Source organism: Vidua chalybeata, chromosome 13, assembly GCF_026979565.1.
Source record: "Vidua chalybeata isolate OUT-0048 chromosome 13, bVidCha1 merged haplotype, whole genome shotgun sequence".
Taxonomy (NCBI): Eukaryota; Metazoa; Chordata; class Aves; order Passeriformes; family Viduidae; genus Vidua; species Vidua chalybeata.
Window position 1 is genome coordinate 18,130,877 of NC_071542.1, and position 19,541 is coordinate 18,150,417.

The 19,541-nt window shown below is 39.5% G+C and overlaps 1 protein-coding gene across 3 annotated transcripts; it reads left to right on the plus strand.

Annotated features, from left to right (window-relative positions):
- The first annotated feature begins 176 nt into the window (after positions 1-176).
- On the plus strand, positions 177-19,469 carry CLPX (caseinolytic mitochondrial matrix peptidase chaperone subunit X). 3 transcript variants are annotated; one of them, XM_053954626.1, is made up of 14 exons: positions 177-299; positions 3,805-3,965; positions 5,309-5,426; positions 9,727-9,881; positions 10,699-10,858; positions 12,057-12,098; positions 12,576-12,752; positions 13,893-14,057; positions 14,359-14,447; positions 14,970-15,134; positions 15,751-16,050; positions 16,182-16,274; positions 16,509-16,665; positions 17,649-17,736. In XM_053954626.1, the coding sequence occupies exons 1-13, from the start codon at positions 230-232 to the stop codon at positions 16,617-16,619; spliced, it is 1,806 nt and encodes a 601-aa protein (XP_053810601.1). In that variant the 5' UTR covers positions 177-229; the 3' UTR covers positions 16,620-16,665; positions 17,649-17,736. The 3 variants fall into 3 exon arrangements, with proteins under 3 accessions (XP_053810601.1, XP_053810599.1, XP_053810600.1); XM_053954624.1 differs by having other exon boundaries at positions 179-299; positions 16,509-16,615; positions 17,649-19,469; XM_053954625.1 differs by lacking the exon at positions 12,057-12,098 and having other exon boundaries at positions 179-299; positions 16,509-16,615; positions 17,649-19,469.
- Positions 19,470-19,541: the final 72 nt, after the last annotated feature.

Below are 19,541 nucleotides of genomic sequence, written 5' to 3' on the forward strand. Positions count from 1 at the left end.
CGGCGCCCACGCACCCATTCACTGCTGGGACTACACTTCCCATGGCACCCCGCACGGCGAGCCCGTTCACGCGGGGCGCGCTGCGGCGCGATGCCCCCTGGGATCTGCAGTCCCGCGGTGACGCGCGGCGCCGTCACGGGGGCGTTACCGGGGCGGGCGGGGCCGGACCGTCGCCAGCGAGGCCTTGTCGGCGGCGGGGGGAGCGGGCCGGGCCCGCGGCCGCTGCACCATGTCCGCCTGCCACAGCTGCGCCGCCGCCGCCCGCCTGTTCGGCTCCACGCTGCCCTCCGCCCGCAGAGGTAACCGCGCTCCCTCACCGGGCCTTCCCTCACCGGGCCCGGCGGGGTCGGGCCCTTCGGCCCGCGGGCCTGAGGGGAGCCCCGGCCCCGCCGCTGCCCTTATCGCGCCGTGACAGCGGCGGGACACGGCGGCCTTTCCCCTTTTTTTCCCTCCTTTTAGCCGTTTGCTGGGCTGAGCAAGGGCAGCGTTATGCGCTGTGAAGCGTCGGAGAATTTGCCCTCGCTATGGGGAAATGTAATGCGAGAATAGAGTTTATTTCAGCAGAAGTGATGCTCGGCAGCTGTCGGCCAGCGTGTGTTACTCTGCAGTGGGAGTAAATGTGTATAATTGGCGTAAAAATGGCTTAATTGCCTTAATTAATTAAAAGCCTACCTTTGTGGTAGCCTAAACTTGAAATATTTCTCATAAAGATGGGCTTAGTTAGCAAAGTTAATTATTTCCAACTTGGTAGAAGGACAAGACAGTGCCAGCTACTCACTGGAAGTTGAGGGCTGTGGGAGGTTGATTATTTTTTAATGTTTTTCCTTGTTTACCCTTTTTATGGTATTTTTGGGGATGCTGAGAGCAGCCAAACCATGTGCTGCTTTGGGTGAAAAGTAGAGCACCCCCAGATTGTGCTGAAAAATCCCTCTGTTGCCACTTTTGCAACAATATTTTCAATTACTCTACCCTCAGCAATAGCCTGATGAGTCAGAGATCATTTACTGCCATTAAGAGGTGAGTTAACTCTTTGTAGGTGCCTTTACATTTGTATCTCAAATATCAGCCGTGCTGAAAGGTTCTGATCTGTACTTTCAAATCCAGCCTGTCTGGCCTTATGCAGTCCCTCTGAAACAATCAGCTTTAAAGCAAGTACTGTTAGAAATTCATTGCAGAATGATCTTTTTTTAAAATTTGTGGGGTTTTTGGTCAGAACTAAGATTCAAAAGGATTACGTAAAAGAGCAAATGAGAATAAAATGCAGATAGAGCAATACAATTATTTATCCATCAGCTTTCAATGAAAGTTGTTTAAAAATAAATGTATCTTACTTTTGTGTGTCTTTTAGATTAAATTGTGTCCTCTGCCAGGTGCTTTGTTTGCTGTTGCTGGTTGGTGCAAACTTGAGAGAGTTCAGAGTGCACAGATCAGTGAAATCAATCGAGTGTTATGTGGGGCAGTTACAGTTTGTCACAGTCTCCCTGTCACTTTCCTGGGCAGTAGATGCCTCCAAGATCCCCCAGGCTTGCCCCAAAAGTCAGTATTTATTCTGTCAAGAATCAATTTAAGCTTAATAAGCTGCTAAGGAGCTTCCCATCGTTTCTTAATGCACCTGGATTGGTTCCATGGCTGCCAGGGACAGGTCCTTTGAAGTTAGTGCTCCAAAAAAAACATCACCTGAGCCACCCTGCCAGGTGTGTGAGCACATCCTGCCAGCTGTTACATATTGGAACATTTATCAGAGTCTGGATCCATCGGAGCAGCTGCCAGGCATTGGGCTGGAATGTTGATTTCCCCTGAAAATCTCCCTCTGGGCTTATTGACTCAAGGAAGTAGTGGTGATAACTTTCTTATTGCTTCATTGTGGAATTATACCATGATATTTTGTCCAAAAACACCACTCAGACCTCACAATAAGCACACGAGGCTTTTCATGCCTAGCCACAAGCTGATGTAGCAGGAATACGATGTTTTTCCCCTGGTTTAGGCTTCACAGCTCAGTAGTCAGTGCTGTGTAAGGTTTCATAGTTCATCCCATACAGTTCTCAGTGCATTTTCTGTCTCACGAGAGCACTCTGAATTAAAATGAGGACTGAAATGTTTCAGCTTTTGTGTTAATGCTTCAGCCTTTCTCCACAGGTCAAATCCCCCCTTGTGTGACTCCAGGTTTTGTTCAAGGGAGGCGAGGTGGTTGCTGTTTGATTTTTAAGGGGTCTTTTCTCAGTTTCTAAGGAATGAGACTCCAAGACAGGGAGCTGCTCAGAACAGCTATGGCATTGTAAACACTCACCAAATCTTGTTCTTTACTGACAAGTGCACTTGGCACATGGAGTTGTCAGAGTTCTCTGCACATTCACTTAAAAGATACAACTGCTGCTGAGAGCCAGCCAGTGTTTTCAAGTTTTCTGTGATGTTTTTATAGCTTACCCTGTGTTATCTAAAATGTGTTGCAGTGGCACTCAGCAGAGGAATTTAAAATGGGGAAGCTCATTGATTGTTTTTCCTCCCTCACGTTTGTGGACAGAAGCAATGCTGTTAAGAGATTTTTAAAAGATTAATTTTTAGTCATGTTAAAAATAGTACAAGTCATCTCCAGGTTAAGGAATCTTAAGCAGCATGTAAGATAATAAACCAGCTTCAAATCTCATTTGGCTGTCATCTTCATTGTGACTTTGAAGAGGCCTGTAAGAGTTTTCCTGGTAAATTAAGTTTCCTCTTTATTTTTCTCCCTTCTTATTATAGTAACAAGGTGAATTTTCAGAGTATCCTCTTTCAGCTAAGCTCCCATCTCTTGGTTGCTGTTGTTTCCTCTTTCAAAGCAAATGAGCTGTGCTTCTCTTGCCATTCTTCTTCTTATTTTTTGAAGAGTTTCTGGATTTTCCATAGGATTCTCTCATCCTTATAACAATAAAACTATGTGTTGTCAGCAAGTCTGTAGTTGCCATTGTTGCTGTGTAGCTCTGCTGTCAGTAAGGCACAGAGTCCTGATCAAAACCATCGGGCCAAGTGAGAAATTTGCCACTTGAAATGCGAGAGATGAGATACGGATTCCAGGCTGTTGTTGATGTTGAAATCACAAGCACAACATACGTTGGCTCACGTCATGCCCTGCCATGAAATGCAATCCTGCCTGTGTTGCAAGAGGAGGAAAAGGCTGTTTGGTTTCTCAGTGAGGTGTTTTTTTTTTCATGTTGGCAATGAGGAATTTCAGCAAAGTTAAGATTACGCTGAGTTCGCTGTGCCGGCCTGTCGGTGAGTGCCAAATAGGACACAGCTTCTCAGTTTTCCTCAGCACAATTCTTGTTGCCAAGAGGTGCCTCAAATTCCTGGAAACTAATTTTTAGTGGAGTTCCCAAGTGAAAGCCAGATCCAGACGTGCAGTCATTGAGTCTGAAACACCTGATTTTTGCATAATAAAGAGACTCTTCAAAAGTTTCTCTTGGGGGGTTGAATTATTTCACAATAAAAGCTGTAAGTTGATTGTGTTTATCATTCTGAGGATCAGTTTCATAACTGAGATGTTCCCTATTTCATGCCACAACAGGACTCTCAGTTGTCTGATGTTAGAGGACCTGAAATTACTTTGGGGTCTTTTTTGGACAACCAAGGTAGCTTTCAATAAGGTGAACATTAAGATGGTAAAAATCATTTATTTTGGATAATTAAAGTCTGTATGTTCAGAGCTGAATTCTGTTGCCAAAATCTTTAAGTTCCACTTAAAGTAAATCAGTTCTGAGATTTGGTGGCAATGGAATTAAAATGGGAGGATTTTAGTATTTAAATTTTTTTTTTTTTTTTTTTTAGGTATTACTTGTGGTCGTACACGCATCCCTGTTTTAGGAAAACTTGGGACTTTTGAAACTTGTTCTCTAAAACGAATTCCTCTTAGAAACTTTTCAGAAACACCAGCATATTTTGCTTCAAAGGATGGTGCAAGCAAGGATGGTTCTGGAGATGGAAGCAAGGTAATTTCCACAAACTAGCGGTTTCAATAGTTTATGTTAAATGTTCCTTACATTTTTTAAATTTTTTACTTAAAATTACTCTTGAAATTTTGACCAGCTCCTGACATTTCTAATCCCTCAAATTGATGCAACTGGCAGTGAAGAAAAAATAAAGTGTATTGGGAATTTGTTAGGAGATAAACCTTGTAAACATCCCACAATGCTTTTCCCAGTTTTATAGATCTTTTTGCTCAGTGTAGACTTGAAAACTTTATTGGATGTCATAAATCAAGAACAGGATTTCAGGAAAGAGTAGTAATCAGAGCTATTCTCCTTCCAAAGCCTGGTGCTCCCAAGTAGAAGTACATTTTAAATGTTTCTGGGTTTAGAACTGGTTTGTCTGAAGTAAGACTAGTCAGTGAGGATGTGAGCTCACCTCTCATTAGTAGTCGTAGTCTATTTTTATCCTAGTCATTTGCTGTAATTATAGTTAATAAGCAGCTTCTTCAGATAAATGATTACCTGAGAATAAAACTGCTCTTTAGTCAGCAAATAACATTTTGAGAGTTCACAGGCAATAACTTTGCCTTAGTATGGTGTGTTGTGAACCTGAGGAACTGTCCAGGTGACACAGGTCTGTTCTGTAGGTGCAATTAAACTTTTTAAAAAAGAACTAAAGAAGATTTAAAAAATAGGGTTTTTTTCTTGAAAAGGGTTCAAGAAAGGTGAGGCGAAATCAGTAGGCAAGACAGGTTTAAAAAATGAAGAATTGTCTTAGAAATAGGAAGAGAGATTTTTGCTGTTTCCTACAATAAAATAACTTGTATTAATCAGAGTATGAAGGCATAGATACAGATACAAGTAAAAAATGCAGTATTTCCAAGCACTTTGAAATGCATGTTTTAGCATAGATTGCTACACCTGCCAAAGAAGTGAGAGGAGCTGTGGCTTCATAAATCCTTTGAATCCATGCAGTTGAGATAATAAAATACTCTCTAAATAGGATTTGTTTTCTTGTCTGGCATTAAAACATTAAAATACATTATTAAAACACTGTTGACAGAGCTTGTTATTGTTCTAGTGCCAGTCAAGCAGCTCTAATGCAGGTATGGGGTACCTCTTCCATGGGCATCCAAGACTGGCAGACCTGGGAAATGCAGGTGTATTTGTAAATGTAAAACATTTCCAAGTGTTTATGTCACATTCTTCTACATTTCCAAAGCCTTTAAAAAAAATCCTGACAATAGCTGCTTTGTCATTCAGCTATTGAAAAATTCAAATTATTTGATTCCGTAAGCACACTGCTGAATATTTACTGTGCCAGCTCCATTGTTTGGGGCTAATTGTCTGGAAATCTCTTTTAGAAATCTGTTGGTGAGGGTGGTGGTAAAAAGTCAAGCTCTGGAAGCTCTGGGAAAGGAGGGAACCAACTGCGCTGCCCGAAGTGTGGGGACTTGTGCACACACGTGGAGACCTTTGTGTGTAAGTTTTCCTTAAAACTTCCTTTTTTTCAAATAGGCACAGATGTGACTTTGTGATTTAATATAGTCCTGATAGCTAAGTGTTAGCCTACCTAATTACATGGTGTCAGAAATTTTGTTATGCTTAGTTTGGCCTTGTTGGTGTAACCAACATTTATTGTCTCTGTGGGTACATTTGTGTAATTCCCATGGTGTGTGGGGATGTGGTAGTGGAATTCACATTGCATCTGTGAATATGCATTTTTAAAATAGTTCATGGCATTTTATACTTAATACCATTTGAACTGCAGATATTTTCATATCTCTATTATATAAGTATATACTTTATATATGTGCATTTATAATGTCTGTCCTTTCTTTCCTAAATAATACAACTTTAATCCTGCATGTACTGTAACCAAAGTGCTTATCCAGCAGAGGAATTAGTATCTGACAGATGGCTTACTAGAACAGTCTTCTATGGCAAAGTCAGAGCTATAATGCATTCCAAACAGCAGACTGGAAAGCCCAACTAGAAAATCCAAAATGCTTGTTCTCCAGCTGCAATTGCTTTTTTTTTTTTTTTTAAGTATAATCCAAATTAATGCTATTTATTCTTTAGGTTCTATCAGTCTTGAAGAGATTTCATACCTTATTTCAGCACTAATGAGACCAGCTTAGAAAACAAGAACTTTTGTCAGAAAGCAAATACCCATTGTTAGCTGGTGGGGCTCAAGGAGGAAGTATCAAGTCATAATCAGACTTGTGCACTAAGAGGCTTAAGACAAGGTCAGCATAAACGTGTTCAGCAGTTGTTAATGTAACAGCTGGCAAAAATAATGTGTGGATGTGCTGTAATTTGCTGCTACTCGTATAAAATAGTATTTAAAATGATCAAATGTCACAATGAATCACAAGATAGTTCTATAATAATAACAATATATTTCTTTAGAGAAAGGATCAGTCCTCAGTAACTTTTTCTCCCCAGAAATAAGGTTGTTTTTCCAGTCTGTTTGAAACTATAGGCAACAAGGTATTCTGCAAAACCTGGCACTAGTTCATGGAACTGGAAATTTGATCCTGTCTGGTGTTCAGTGTGGTCTCTCCCTGGACTAGGTGTGGTTGGAAACAGCAGAAGGATTTTTAATCTCATTTACCTTCTGATGATTCATGGGCAGGCAGAAATGTTTTTGAAACACTCTCACTCCACTGGTGTGTTTCCCTTGGTACTGCAGTTTGTGCTTTTGTCTGGAAATGCCATTCAAGCATTGTCCCAGAACGATCCCTGGAAAGCAGAGATGTGATTTAGTGTTTTGTCAGTGTTGCTGGGAACACTTAAGCATGCCTGGAAACTTCCTTGGGAACATGATTTATTCATACCAACACTATGGGAGAACATATCTTGATAGATGCAATTTAAAATTCCCAGGTAGTGAACCCACTTGAGTTGCAGCATCAGAATAACACAGGTTCTGTAAACAGCTTGGGACTGGAAACCCACTTTTTTCCAAAGCTCCTGTGAATCCTGGTGAAGTTTTTTCTGGACCTGTGTTATTCTGGTTTAGTCTGTTAATTTGAGCAAACTGCTTCCCAGCCACACTCTCTAAAGCAGCTGGAAAACAGAAGTTCTAATTATTTTAAAAATTATTTGAATAAAAGAAAACAAAAACTAAGAAAAATAAATCTGTCCCATTCTGCCCAAAATGAAAGGGTTGCAAGTTGTATTAAGCCTACTGTAACTTGACGTTTTTGTTGTTGGTTAGTCAGGAAAAATGATGAATTTCCACAGTTTTGGTTAGAATTGCTAACCTGCAGAGCCTTAAATAAATATCCAAAACCAAAAGAAAACTTGCAATTAGCATTTGTTTCAGTTTAAATATTAGATTTTCAGTCATTTTAAGAGAAGTAGGGAAGCAAAATACTGAATAAAAGCCATCTTTGTTAGAAAATTAATTGCCAGTGAGTTGCAGTGTGACAGGCTGGTTTTTCAGTGGAGTTTGTTTTTGATGGAGCTTCTCTTTGTATCTGCAAATCTTGCAGAAAGATTTGCTTGGCAATGGTTTTCCAGTAATTAACAATGAATGGAAAATACGAGGCAAACAAAAAGTCATTTTGCTTTGCCCTTCTTTCTCGGCAGTTCCTGTATTGTTTTGGGTTGTGAAAGTCTGTAAGGAGAGTTTGTGATCAGTGAAATAAGACTTGATCCTCAGATGTGGAGTGAAATCCAATAGCTGTAAAGCTGATTGACATAAGAAGCCTTATCTGAATGCTGCTTTTACTGTCTCCACCTGATGCCATCAGGTTACTCCACCCTCCAAAGCAGCACTTCCCTGCTGTTGTACATACTCAGAAGCCTCCCTGCTTTCTTTTTCCTGGTTTGGGGTTTATTTTTTACCTTAAAGCAATTTGATAGTAGCCCATTATCTCAACCCTACAACTCTTTTTAATTTTAATCCTCTGCTTGTTTTTGTTTCCTGTATGTTTTGTAAAAACCTGGCATTTCTTTTTGGCAAGGTCAGCTCACACAGACTTTAGAAATGCCTTTGCTAATGCACCCTCTGTGGCACTGCTGTCTGATTAAAAACAACACTTGACTTGCATTTTGGCACACTGTAAATATTTGCAGACATCTTAATGACAGGGAGGTAATTTGACATGGATGTTCTTTGTTGAGCTTTTATGTGTTTGCTAAAATAACATATGAAAACATGCCAGTATTTAGGATTAGCAAAATTGCCTGCAACTCAGTTGTGTACTTATTTTTTTAATTGAAGTTTTAAAGATGCCCCATAGTACTCTCACAGTCCACTCCTTATTTTCTGAGGTTTTTAAATTATTCATGTGGATCTGGAAAGGGACCAACCATTGTCATGGCTATTCTATCCTAAACAAGCCTTGTATAAGGAAGGAGAACAGCCTCATGGCACTGTAGTCCTCACAAATATCAGAGGTGTTTTGAGTGAGCCCTGGGAGGAAGGTTGGGTTGCTTTTTTCCCCAAAAAGATTGTTGCTAAATAATAGTTACATAAGAGGAATGGGGTGGTGCAAGTGGATTTCCATCACATTCCCATGGGGCAGATAACAGTAATCTGGAAGATTGCCAGGAGAATTTCCAAGCTGTTACACAGAATTTCTTTGAAGTAAAGTTAATAAAGCTATGTTGGTCACAGTATTAGTTGCTACAATCTTAATGTAATCTGTTGGTCTTGCTTATCCAGGTATAAGGTGGGATTAATGGCAAGAAAAACCCCACCCACTCCTCTTTTGCTGATGCCGGTCCTATGGGAGACAACAAGTTATAAATAAGCAGCTTGTTTATTGTTAGAGGGTGTTGTTACAGTCAGCTGGTGCTACAGTGTTCAAACCATTTTCTAAAACCTTTTTATAATTTCAGAAGTTCTGACGTTGAAGTTTTCACAGGGTAGTTTTTTTACAGTTACTTTTAATTAAATACATTTACTAGTATATTTCCTTTAAATCTATCCTATTGCTCATGATTTGCATTTAGTAGCTGACTTACTTTTATTATTCTTCTCTACTGTCTGTTTTATTATTTCAACTTTGCTTTGCCAAAGGAAAAGAAGAGCAATGCAGGTTCTCATTTTCAGGCTTATGAAACCAACCTTTGCAGATTTCTTGAGACATAGTTCACAAAGTCAGCAGTGGGAGGGTTTAGCCTTTGGAATTTGAAAGATATTTGTCCTAGTCTTGACAGTAAAAATAAATAAGCAGAAGATCTTGCAAAACATCAAAGTCCTTGATGGTCTGTTGCATACCACAGCTGCCTCTTGTTGGGGTGAGCCCTTTGGGTGACCCCCCTGTGCTTGGAGTCCTGGGCTTGGGTGACTGGGGCCTGATCCACAGTGTTCTAAAGCCAGAGGGATGCAGAGAGCAGCAGCTGCCAGAGCCCTCCTGTAATGCTGTCTTTGATATTCTAGACTGCTTCCCTGCACTTTAGTCTGTGCCTGACCACAATATTTTATTTTGCTGTTAGTTTGAGAGTTAGGAACATTTCCTGCATAGCTAAAGCCTTCATTAATTTTGTCTCTCTCAGAAGTGAGTGTGATGCTACTGGATAAGTATCAAAAAGAGTTTTGTGTTTAATCCATTGTCTAGTTGCTGCCCAGCATTCTGATTTTTTGGGGGGCAAATTGTGTTCCCTCTGTATCAAATTTCATAGGCCAATAGTAGCTTTTAAATGTTCTAAGGTGAGTGAGGGAGAAGTGTGTAAACACAGAGTGGGTGTGCTGTCTTACAGGTGCTTGTCCTGTGTGATGAGCTTGGACAGAAGCAATTACTGTTTTGTTTGACTTTTTCTGCAGCTTCCACCCGATTTGTGAAGTGTGAGAAGTGTCACCACTTTTTTGTTGTCCTGTCAGAGGCAGACACAAAAAAGAGCATCATTAAAGAGCCCGAGTCAGCAGCAGAAGCTGTGAAATTGGCATTCCAGCAGAAGCCACCACCTCCACCGAAAAAGGTATGCTCTTAATTCCACCCAGAGTCCCCTTGTGTGGCAGCATGGAGAAATGCTTCCTTTAACCTGCATCAGGTGTGTAATGGGCTGCTGGGACGGAGCAACAAACAATAAAGATGATTAGCTCAAGATTAAACCTTTGTGAGCTGTGTGACCCAGCAGAGCACTGGTAAAGGGAACAAGTAGATCCAATAAAGGTATTGGAGCTTGTTTTCCTCTGTCTTTGTCTTGTGATTTCATTTTTCTCCTGTGACCTTGAGGCTGACCTTAGCCTTCACCAACCGTAGTAATTTTTCTTTCTCACTGTGGCCTTGCATTCTTCATGTTTATTTTAGCAGCTTCTTTCTGTAGCTACAGAGCCTTTTTTTTGGTGTGGGTTTGGGTGAGAGCTGTAGCTGATTAACTTATGGCCATGGTCCTTCTGAAGTCACTTGGTTTCCCTCTGGAGATTAGGGAGTAATCCTTTTATGTTTCTCAGTTCCTGGTGGACTGTAATGGTTTCTGATCCTGCACATAGCTCCTTGATAGGTGTCTTTTAAGAAAATAAGTGTTCTTAAAATTTCTATTCCTCTTAATAATTTGGGTGAAAAGGGCAATGGGCTTATGCATTAGCAGGGCAGAACTGAGACACAAAATGAGTGTGTAAGCATCACAGTTTTTAAGTAAACTTATCGACAGGAATATGTTTTGTATTTTAGATGTTAGTGTCTGTTTCTCAGGTAATGATTCAGACCAAAGTCTACATTTAGCTAATATACTATTTTTCCTTTTCTGCTGCAAGATGATGTAGAAGTGTTACTAAGATGAAGCTATTTTTCAGATTTACAACTACCTCGACAAATACGTTGTTGGTCAGTGTTTTGCCAAGAAGGTGCTTTCAGTTGCTGTGTATAATCATTACAAAAGAATCTACAATAATATCCCATCTAACCTGAGACAGCAAGCAGAAGTTGAGAAACAGTCTTCTTTAACACCAAGAGGTTTGTATGATATTTGGTATTTTTTCTGGTCAAATAAATTACCATTTCAGAGCCCTAACTTGGGAAATGTAAGGAAGGTTTTACCCTGACCCTAGATGTTCTATAATTGAAATTATCTATAAGAATTTCTACTAAATATAATTTTCACTGTGAACTTCTGTGATTTATTTAAATAGTAATCAGAGGGTTTATGATGCTTACCATATTAAATGCTAAGCCCTTTTTACTGATACATATTATGGGGTATTCTCCTTTAACTTTCTAAAGTGAGTCTCCTAATTTTTTCTTTCTAATCTCATTTACTACTTAATGGTAAATCTGCTGCTGAATCTGCAAGCAGCAATGCAGATCAGGAGGGTGCACAGGTAAATTGATGAGTACTTAGATTTCTAACTTCCCTTGCTCCTGCTGGCAGCATCTGCTGGTCACCACAGTATTGTTCCATATCTAGCAGGTGTAGATGAAGTTACTCTTGGCAGTACTTTTGCTGCTGAGTAAGTGTGTAGCTATGTTGATCTAATTTATTTTTAGAAGTAGGATTAAGTTGCCATCTCTGGCTCAAAGTGTACCTTGGGTTTTTTTCTTTTTTTTTTTTAAGGTGTTTTTGTTCTGTCTTGCAAAAGTTACCACAGAAATCTTCATTTTTTTGAATTAACATAAGTCTCTTATAAGTCACTCCACACCCTCATTAAATAAGGAGGGAACATTAGCAGCACTGTTCTGGTAGTGGTAAGAGAGCAGTTGTGTACCTGGCACCAGGAATTTCATGACCTCCACAGGGAGATAACACGGTCTGTAGCCACAGAGACTGACAGTGAATGTTTACATATTTCAGAGTTCTGTCTTATAACAAAGAACATTGTAACACTCAGGGAGAGTTTAAGGAATCCTCTCCAAACCAAAATTGTTATTCAATTTTTTTTTCCCTTCTAATAATAGGTTTTAAAGTGAAAATCTAATTAGAGGTAATAGATTGTTGTTGTTTTTAGAAGTAGGTAGCTTGCTGGCTTTTCAAAAACATGCAATTTGGGTTTTGGGTTAATTTTGACAGCAATAAAAAATAGCTCTTGTGGGGATTTCTTGCTAGAAATACATTCATAGGCAGTGATGAGATGTATTCAGAAGAGGGCAAGAGGTGGAGAATTTATAAGCTTTTATAAACTTAGTTTTTTATGACTGTTTTCATCCTCTCTCTTAGAATTAGAGATCAGAAGACGGGAGGATGAGTACAGATTTACAAGTAAGTGAACCCTCTCCTCATGTCCTCCTCTGCAATACCTACTTTTATGACATGGAGAACAGCCTTTGGTGACTGCTGGTTTGAAATGTTGGGTGAAGTCCAGTGCTTGTACTTTTTTTTCATCATGGAAATCAACAGCTTGGGTGTCTTTCTTCTCATATGTTAAAAAAATACAATAAATTAGTTAAAATTAGTAAATTTGTAAGGGCTGAAAATTTCTCTTGCTTTTTAATGTAGAAGGAATACTTTTAGGTAATCCACTGTGCCTTTGGAAATGCTTTTCTGTATGCCTCTGCAAAAGTATGGTTGGAACTCCTGTTTGAGTAAAAATTTTGCTACATTTCTGTTGCTTTCCTCTCTGTAAGCTTCTGTACTGAGAGAATTCTAGGTTTGCAGAAGAACCTTGCTGTTATTGTGTTTTTAAAGTAGTGACAGACCTTGTTGGTGCTCAAATGGTGCTGTTATTGTTCTCTTCAGAACTGCTGCAGATTGCTGGAATCAGTCCACACGGTAATGCTTTGGGAGCATCAATGCAGCAACAAATGAACCAGCAGATACCTCAGGAAAAACGGGGAGGAGAAGTACTAGATTCACCCAGTGATGACATTAAACTTGAAAAAAGTAATATTTTGCTGCTTGGACCAACTGGATCAGGTATACAGCTGCATGTTTCTATAGGTGTCCTGTTTGTCGTGGAATTTGTTGTTAGTGGGTGATTCTCCTCTTCTGTGATTACTCAGATTTGGTTTATAAGAAAACTAAACTGGATTGGATTCCAGTGCTTTCATGCCATGTTAACTTGCTGAGCTAGTGGCCTTAAAAAGGAATGAGCTATAGTTGTGTGATTTTCTTTTTTTCTTTTTTTTAATGCATATATTTACTGACTAAAAGATGCCACTTTGACCAAGCTGAAACAAAATGCAGTTATAGTTTCACTGCTTTAGCTGGCAAGCTGAGATGCTGCAGTTAGTGCTGTTTCACCACTGGGACAGATCAGTTGCAGGAGGTTGGAAAGAGAGATTATTTTGTATGTTCATAAGACTTGGGGGTGCTTGTGCTGAAGTGATGGCATTTTGCAGACTTTTTGGGAGAACATTCACTAAACAATATTTTAATTCTGTTTCTTCCCAACTTCAAAGCAGGAGCAATTGGACTTTGCACTGCACCCTGAGTGTCTGCAAAGGACTACTGATTTATTTAATCTTTAAACTCTGCAAGTACATGTATTATGGTTTTTATATTGTGTGACATTTTGTGATACTGTATGCATTTCAAGCTGCCTTAAATGTGTATAATTAAACTAAAACCAGAAATACAGCCTGCCAATGTAAAAACCACTGCTTATGAAAGCTATCTCCCTTGTAAAATATTCTTATATTAAGATGCTGGTATGACTCAGAATGTTTGATAAGAGTAATGATGATCCTGTGGTAAATCCTTGAATGGTTGGGGTTGGAGGGTACCTTAAAGCTCCCCTTGTTCCACCCCTGCCATGTGCAGGGACACCTTCCACTACCCCAGGCTGCTCCAAGCCCTGTGCAACCTGGCCTTTGACACTTCCAGGGATGGGGCAGCCACAGCTTCTTTGGGCAACCTGTGCCAGGGCCTCAGCACCCTCACAGAAAAGGATTTCTTCCCAATATCTCATCTAAACCCACCCTCTTTCAGTTTAAAGCCATTCCCCCTTGTCCTGTCACTCCACACCCTCATTAAAAGTCCCTGTCTAAGTATTTGGATTTGTGTGCTCTAAGAGAAATGTGTGTCAGTTCTAACATGCAGCTTTTATTTTACCAGGTAAAACCTTGCTGGCTCAGACTCTGGCTAAATGCTTAGATGTCCCTTTTGCTATCTGTGATTGCACCACCTTGACTCAAGCTGGCTATGTTGGGGAAGACATTGAATCTGTCATTGCAAAACTCCTGCAAGATGCCAACTACAACATAGAAAAGGCACAGCAAGGTAAACCTCTAATGTGTGGTACAGAGACTGTTCATTTTGTTGAAGTGCTCTAAGCTTTTGAGACTACCAGTACTCCTGAAATTGCTGTCCTGCTGCATGTACCCAAAGTTTAAATCAGATAGAATAAACCTGAAAAGAGCTCAACATGTATTTTTCTGTCCACAATTGGATAAAATTACACATGTTTTTGCAGTAGGGAAGTAGAACAGACTGCTGCTCCCTCAAGTCTTATTATTCTCTGTAAACTCTTGCTTCTCTTTAAAAGTAGAGTCGTCTTTAAACCCATTTTCTGTAACTGCAGGAATTGTTTTTCTGGATGAAGTAGATAAGATTGGCAGCGTTCCTGGTATCCATCAGTTACGGGACGTTGGGGGAGAAGGTGTTCAACAGGTAAATACTTCCATGGAGTGATTTTACTTCTTGAGTGAACAGGACATAGGATCCTGTCATGTCAAAAAGCATGGAGTCATAGTTCTTCAGTTCCTTAATTATTCACCTTCAAAGGTGAATCTTTCCTCTTGACTTCATTAAAAAACATAATCTCAAAAGCAGTTTGAGGCATCCTTATAGAAGCATTTGAGTTCAAGAATGTCTTTGCAGCATTCAGCCATCCAGTTCCTAATGTAGGCAAGGACAGGTAACAATTCCCATTTAAACAAACCTCTTAAAGCAGCTAATCATTATATGCATAATGTGCATGGGAGCCACATTAAAGGAATGTTTTTATCCTTGAGTGGGATTGTCTCTCTCATAGGGAAAACTGGCTTTTATGGACACTTACTGTTACTATAAAGGCATAAGGGAGCAAAAAATACAAGTATATTTGTGAAAGGGAGCATATCATGGTGTACCCTTTTATATGATGGTACACAATGGGAATTTTTTATTGCTTATTTCTTCTTTCCTTCTTAGGGCTTGTTAAAATTACTTGAAGGCACAATAGTAAACGTTCCAGAAAAGAATTCTCGGAAACTACGTGGAGAAACGGTGCAGGTTGACACAACAAACATTCTGTTTGTAGCTTCTGGTGCTTTTAATGGTCTTGACAGAATTATCAGCAGGAGGAAAAATGAAAAAGTGAGTGCATCAGCCTGTAGCCGGGCTGAAAAATCATCATCTTGATTACTGTTCACAATACTGACTTTTACAGGTCTTACTGTATTTGTAAACACACTAAATTTCTTTATTTCAGCAAATGGTGCTAGAAACCATCATCATCTTAAAACACCTTGTCCTGCAGTTCACTGTTTTGTAGATTGATGTCTGGGGACAGGGTTCTGGCTGCAGCATTCTGACAAAATGTGCTTCGTGTCTCTAACACTAAAGGAGTGACTGAAATTCAAGTTATTGTTCACATTAATTCATGCAGCTTCCCATGTAAGCAAACTTGCCTGCATTTGCTTCACTTATGAAGTGTCACTGATACTTGTAAAATGACCAGAACATGTTGATAACCTTCTTTCTTTTAAGAAAAAATGGCTCTTGTTCTGATGTATTAATCCTTTACTGAGGAAATTCAATTTTATAAGAACCTGATTGTATACAAGGGGTCTAATTTTACTCTAAGCAGTTTCTTGAGCTCAAATTAGTATGTAAAGACCTAATCAGTCACTGCAGATTTTTTAATACTCATGGTAAGTGAGTAAAACTCAGTTATTACAGTTCTCTAAGCAGAACATGTTTGTTTTTGCAGTACCTAGGGTTTGGGACACCATCTAACATGGGGAAAGGCAGAAGGGCTGCAGCAGCAGCTGATCTTGCCAATATCAGTGGAGAGTCTGACCCACAAGAGGATATTGAGGAGAAGGATCGCTTGCTGCGCCACGTGGAGGCCAGGGATCTCATCGAGTTTGGCATGATTCCTGAATTTGTGGGACGTTTGCCTGTTGTGGTTCCTCTGCACAGCCTGGATGAGAAAACCCTCGTACGGATTCTTACGGAGCCACGGAACGCTGTGGTTCCTCAGTACCAGGCACTGTTCAGCATGGATAAGGTTTGAGTTTTTATTTGATGACTCTTTGGTGTTCATTTTTATAAATAGTGTTCTTTTCAGTAATGCTTGCACTTGCCACGCTGAGTTATAAATGAAATGATTAACTGAAATTCCCATTTTTCTCTGTGTAGTGTGAATTAAATGTAACTGAAGATGCATTGAAGGCTATAGCCAGACTGGCCCTGGACAGAAAAACTGGTGCCAGAGGTCTTCGATCTATAATGGTGAGTGTAAGTTAAGTCTTATAAACAATAAATGAAGCTTCCTGGATTTGTGTGTATGGACCTAATCTTGACCATTTCCAGTGACAGCCACACTTAGCTCTGGCCCTTACATGGATACAGTAAGTCTTTCTAAAGCTGTGAGTATTCAGAGTTCTTCCAAGAAAACTCTCTGAAAATCACTTGTTTATGTAGAAGAGGGCCTACAGAAATATTTTCCCCTCTGTTTTCTTGTAGGAAAAGCTGCTGCTGGAGCCCATGTTTGAAGTGCCCAATTCTGACATCGTATGTGTGGAAGTTGACAAAGATGTTGTAGAAGGCAAAAAAGAGCCAGGATACATTAGGTAAAACGGTAACAGAAGTAGCAGAACAGACCAGTAATACAACTAGACAGGTATTCTGATGGAATAAGCACAAATCCATGCACACAATTTAAAAAAGATTCAATGCTCTGTATATTGTACACAGCTGAATTAGTGCCTGTTCTGTCCTAGAGACTTTGGATTTGTATTGCTTTAGTTTTTAAAGAGAATTTAAAAATAAACTTATGTGAAGTTACTTTTGTGTGTGTATGTATACCTGTAGAAATGGAAGTAAATTTTAAGGTAACAGTAAAAATTTGAAATTCAGTTATGACTGTACTGAAATTTCTGAAATGAAACTGTTTCTTCCTACTTTTTACCACAGATGTGGTTTTTTTTATACAAGCTCCAGGCTGCAACAATTTTCTACATTACTCTTGCAGCAGTGGAGAGCCACAAAGGCACATCTATTGATTTGCTGAACTCTTGTTAAAATAATCAATTTAATGTGGTAAAGAGTAATGATGTGGAATGTTGAAAACACTGGACAAATCTGCATTTAAAAAATCCAACAATTTCCATGAATGAAGGATGGAATTGAGATAGAATGGGTCATGTTAAAACTGGTTGTTAAATTCATTTCTGAATTTCAGGTCTGAAATTTAGGAACTGTGTCTTGGTTTCTATCACTGACAATGTTGTTTGAGTGGCTTTCTCCACTAAGGTACATTTACTCATCCCAGCACCTTGTCTGTGCTGAAGCTTGGCTCAGCCTTGTGTGGATGGAGGGAGTGAAAAGTATTACACTGATGGTTGCTTGAAGTGATTTTGTATAGCACCAGAAATACTAAATTTACTGATTAAATCAAACAACTTACTGAAAGTCAGAAGTCTAATTGAATTCAGCTAATGAGCCTGTGTGCTGGTGGCACTTCAAATGTGCACAGCAGCATTTCCAGATCAGAAGGTCAGAACTTTTGTCATGTGACATGTTTGTCAGAAGCTATGGAAAGTGTCTCTTGTTTTTTTTTTCCCCTCTGTGTCTAAGGTATCTGATCATTCCTTCCAATCCTAGGGCTCCCACCAAGGACTCATCAGAAGAGGAGTACGACTCTGGAGTGGAGGAGGAAGGCTGGCCTCGACAGGCAGATGCTGCAAACCATTAAACACTGTCAGAACTCTCACCTGCAAAAAAAGCTCACTCGGTTCTTCCCTTGTGACTGCCTCTGGCTCCAGCCTGACCCCGAAGGCACCAGATCTGTCTCGGATACAATTCGTGATGAGGAACTTCATTAGCTAAATCAGATCGTGTATTTTATTGCAGCATCACATTGATTTGATGGACAGAGTGTGGACTGGGATGGCATAATGTTCAAATATGAATTGTATATTACACTTGTTCAATTAAAATGTATAGCAAATGCAGCAGCACCTGCACTGCCCTTGCCAGAAACTGCACCAGCAGCGCAGGTGCTGCCAATAGTTAGATTTAACAATAATGTTACTCTACAAGTGGGAAATCAAAACTAATAATTAGTAGAGGGTGAGTAACCTATCTTAGCTCCTGGTACAGCTCACAGGGGATTATGTTCAGGTCAGTGTTAGAGTCCTGCTGGTGTGTGAAACCCAGCGGGCGCTGGAGTGGTTTGTTACATTGGTGGGGGAGGAAGCTTTTTGGAAAAACGGGGTCAAGCTTTGTGACACTGCTGGGAGATTCTGCTAAAATGTGACACTGGTTTGTTACAGTCATTTGAATATCCAATTATACCCTTCACGTCTCCATTGGGAGCTTTAATCACCTTGGATACTGCGAAAGAAGGTGAAGTCTGGTTTTCCAGAGAGGTAAACAAGATTCCTAGGAAGCAGTAAAACCATCTAAATTTGGATGAGAAGTCGCCATACATTTTTAAATATTAATGTTCTAATATAGTACATTTTGTTTAACGTATTGGAACTATCATGCATCAATTTTTTGGTGCCAGGTATTTGCCCAACCTATCTTATAATGTTAAGAGATTAAAGAAGTAAATGTATAATATTTTTGCTGTAATCAGTAGTGATTGTTCACATGACAGTGCTTTTTAAGTTATATTCTCAAATGTTAGTATTGCATCTTGTGGATTTGTCTTTGATTTTAGTCTCACAGCAAGCAATCCTCCCTCTTCTGTTCTCCACCAAAATTAATTCAATCCTTTAGGAAAGTCTTTGTAAAAACACTAAAGGACCTGTATGTTTTTGATTTGTTTCAGGAATTAAAATTGTCACTTAAAAGTTTGTTTTGTCCTTTGGTGAAAATGTGGACTTGAGCTTCCCTAAAACTTTAATTCACACTATTTAAATAAAACTTTCATCCTTCTTTTTAGTCTAGTGGTTGTTTTAGGACAGGAAAAGATACTGAAAATCTATTGACCCTATTTTTGTTATTAATTTTTGTCATGTAAATTCTGTGTAATACTTGTGTTCTTCCCTAGCAGCAGTGTGACATGCAGTTGTAGCCAGGTGCAGCAGATACTTCCCGTGGGATTACAGATTTTTTTCAGGTTAAATGACCCACTAATGGTTCAGAAAAAGCTGTATTTGGAGTTGAGGATATTTCTACAAGCTTGGTCCCCTCAAAATGGGAATTTGTGGTGAACTATCTGTAACTGCATTCTCACTTTCCTTTTTGTAGAGTGAAAAAACATAACAGCTTTTAATTCTGGATCCTTTAACTCAAATCCTTTTTTAAACAGATAGAAAAAAACACCACATTTTAGGTGAAACTGTTCAACAACTTAGTTTTGAAAGTTGTTTGGAATTCTGTAACCAAGAACTGTTTTTAAGGAAACAAAAAATGCCATGTAACTACAGTTTGTACTTCACCTCTGGCGTTTGAATAAAAGCGAATATTCAAGCAGTGGCGAGTTGTCATCCCTGACGCATCCACACGCATTTCAAGTTTTAGGAGTAAATTTTGGGAACTTTAATT

What these genes read in the sequence shown, in the direction of transcription:
- CLPX (XM_053954624.1), top strand. Translation starts at nt 230, where the DNA reads ATGTCCGCCTGCCACAGCTGCGCCGCCGCCGCCCGCCTGTTCGGCTCC. An exon ending in CACTGTTCAGCATGGATAAG is followed by an intron (nt 16,051 to 16,181) that starts GTTTGAGTTTTT and finishes TTCTCTGTGTAG; the next exon opens with TGTGAATTAAATGTAACTGA. An exon ending in AAAGAGCCAGGATACATTAG is followed by an intron (nt 16,616 to 17,648) that starts GTAAAACGGTAA and finishes TTCCAATCCTAG; the next exon opens with GGCTCCCACCAAGGACTCAT.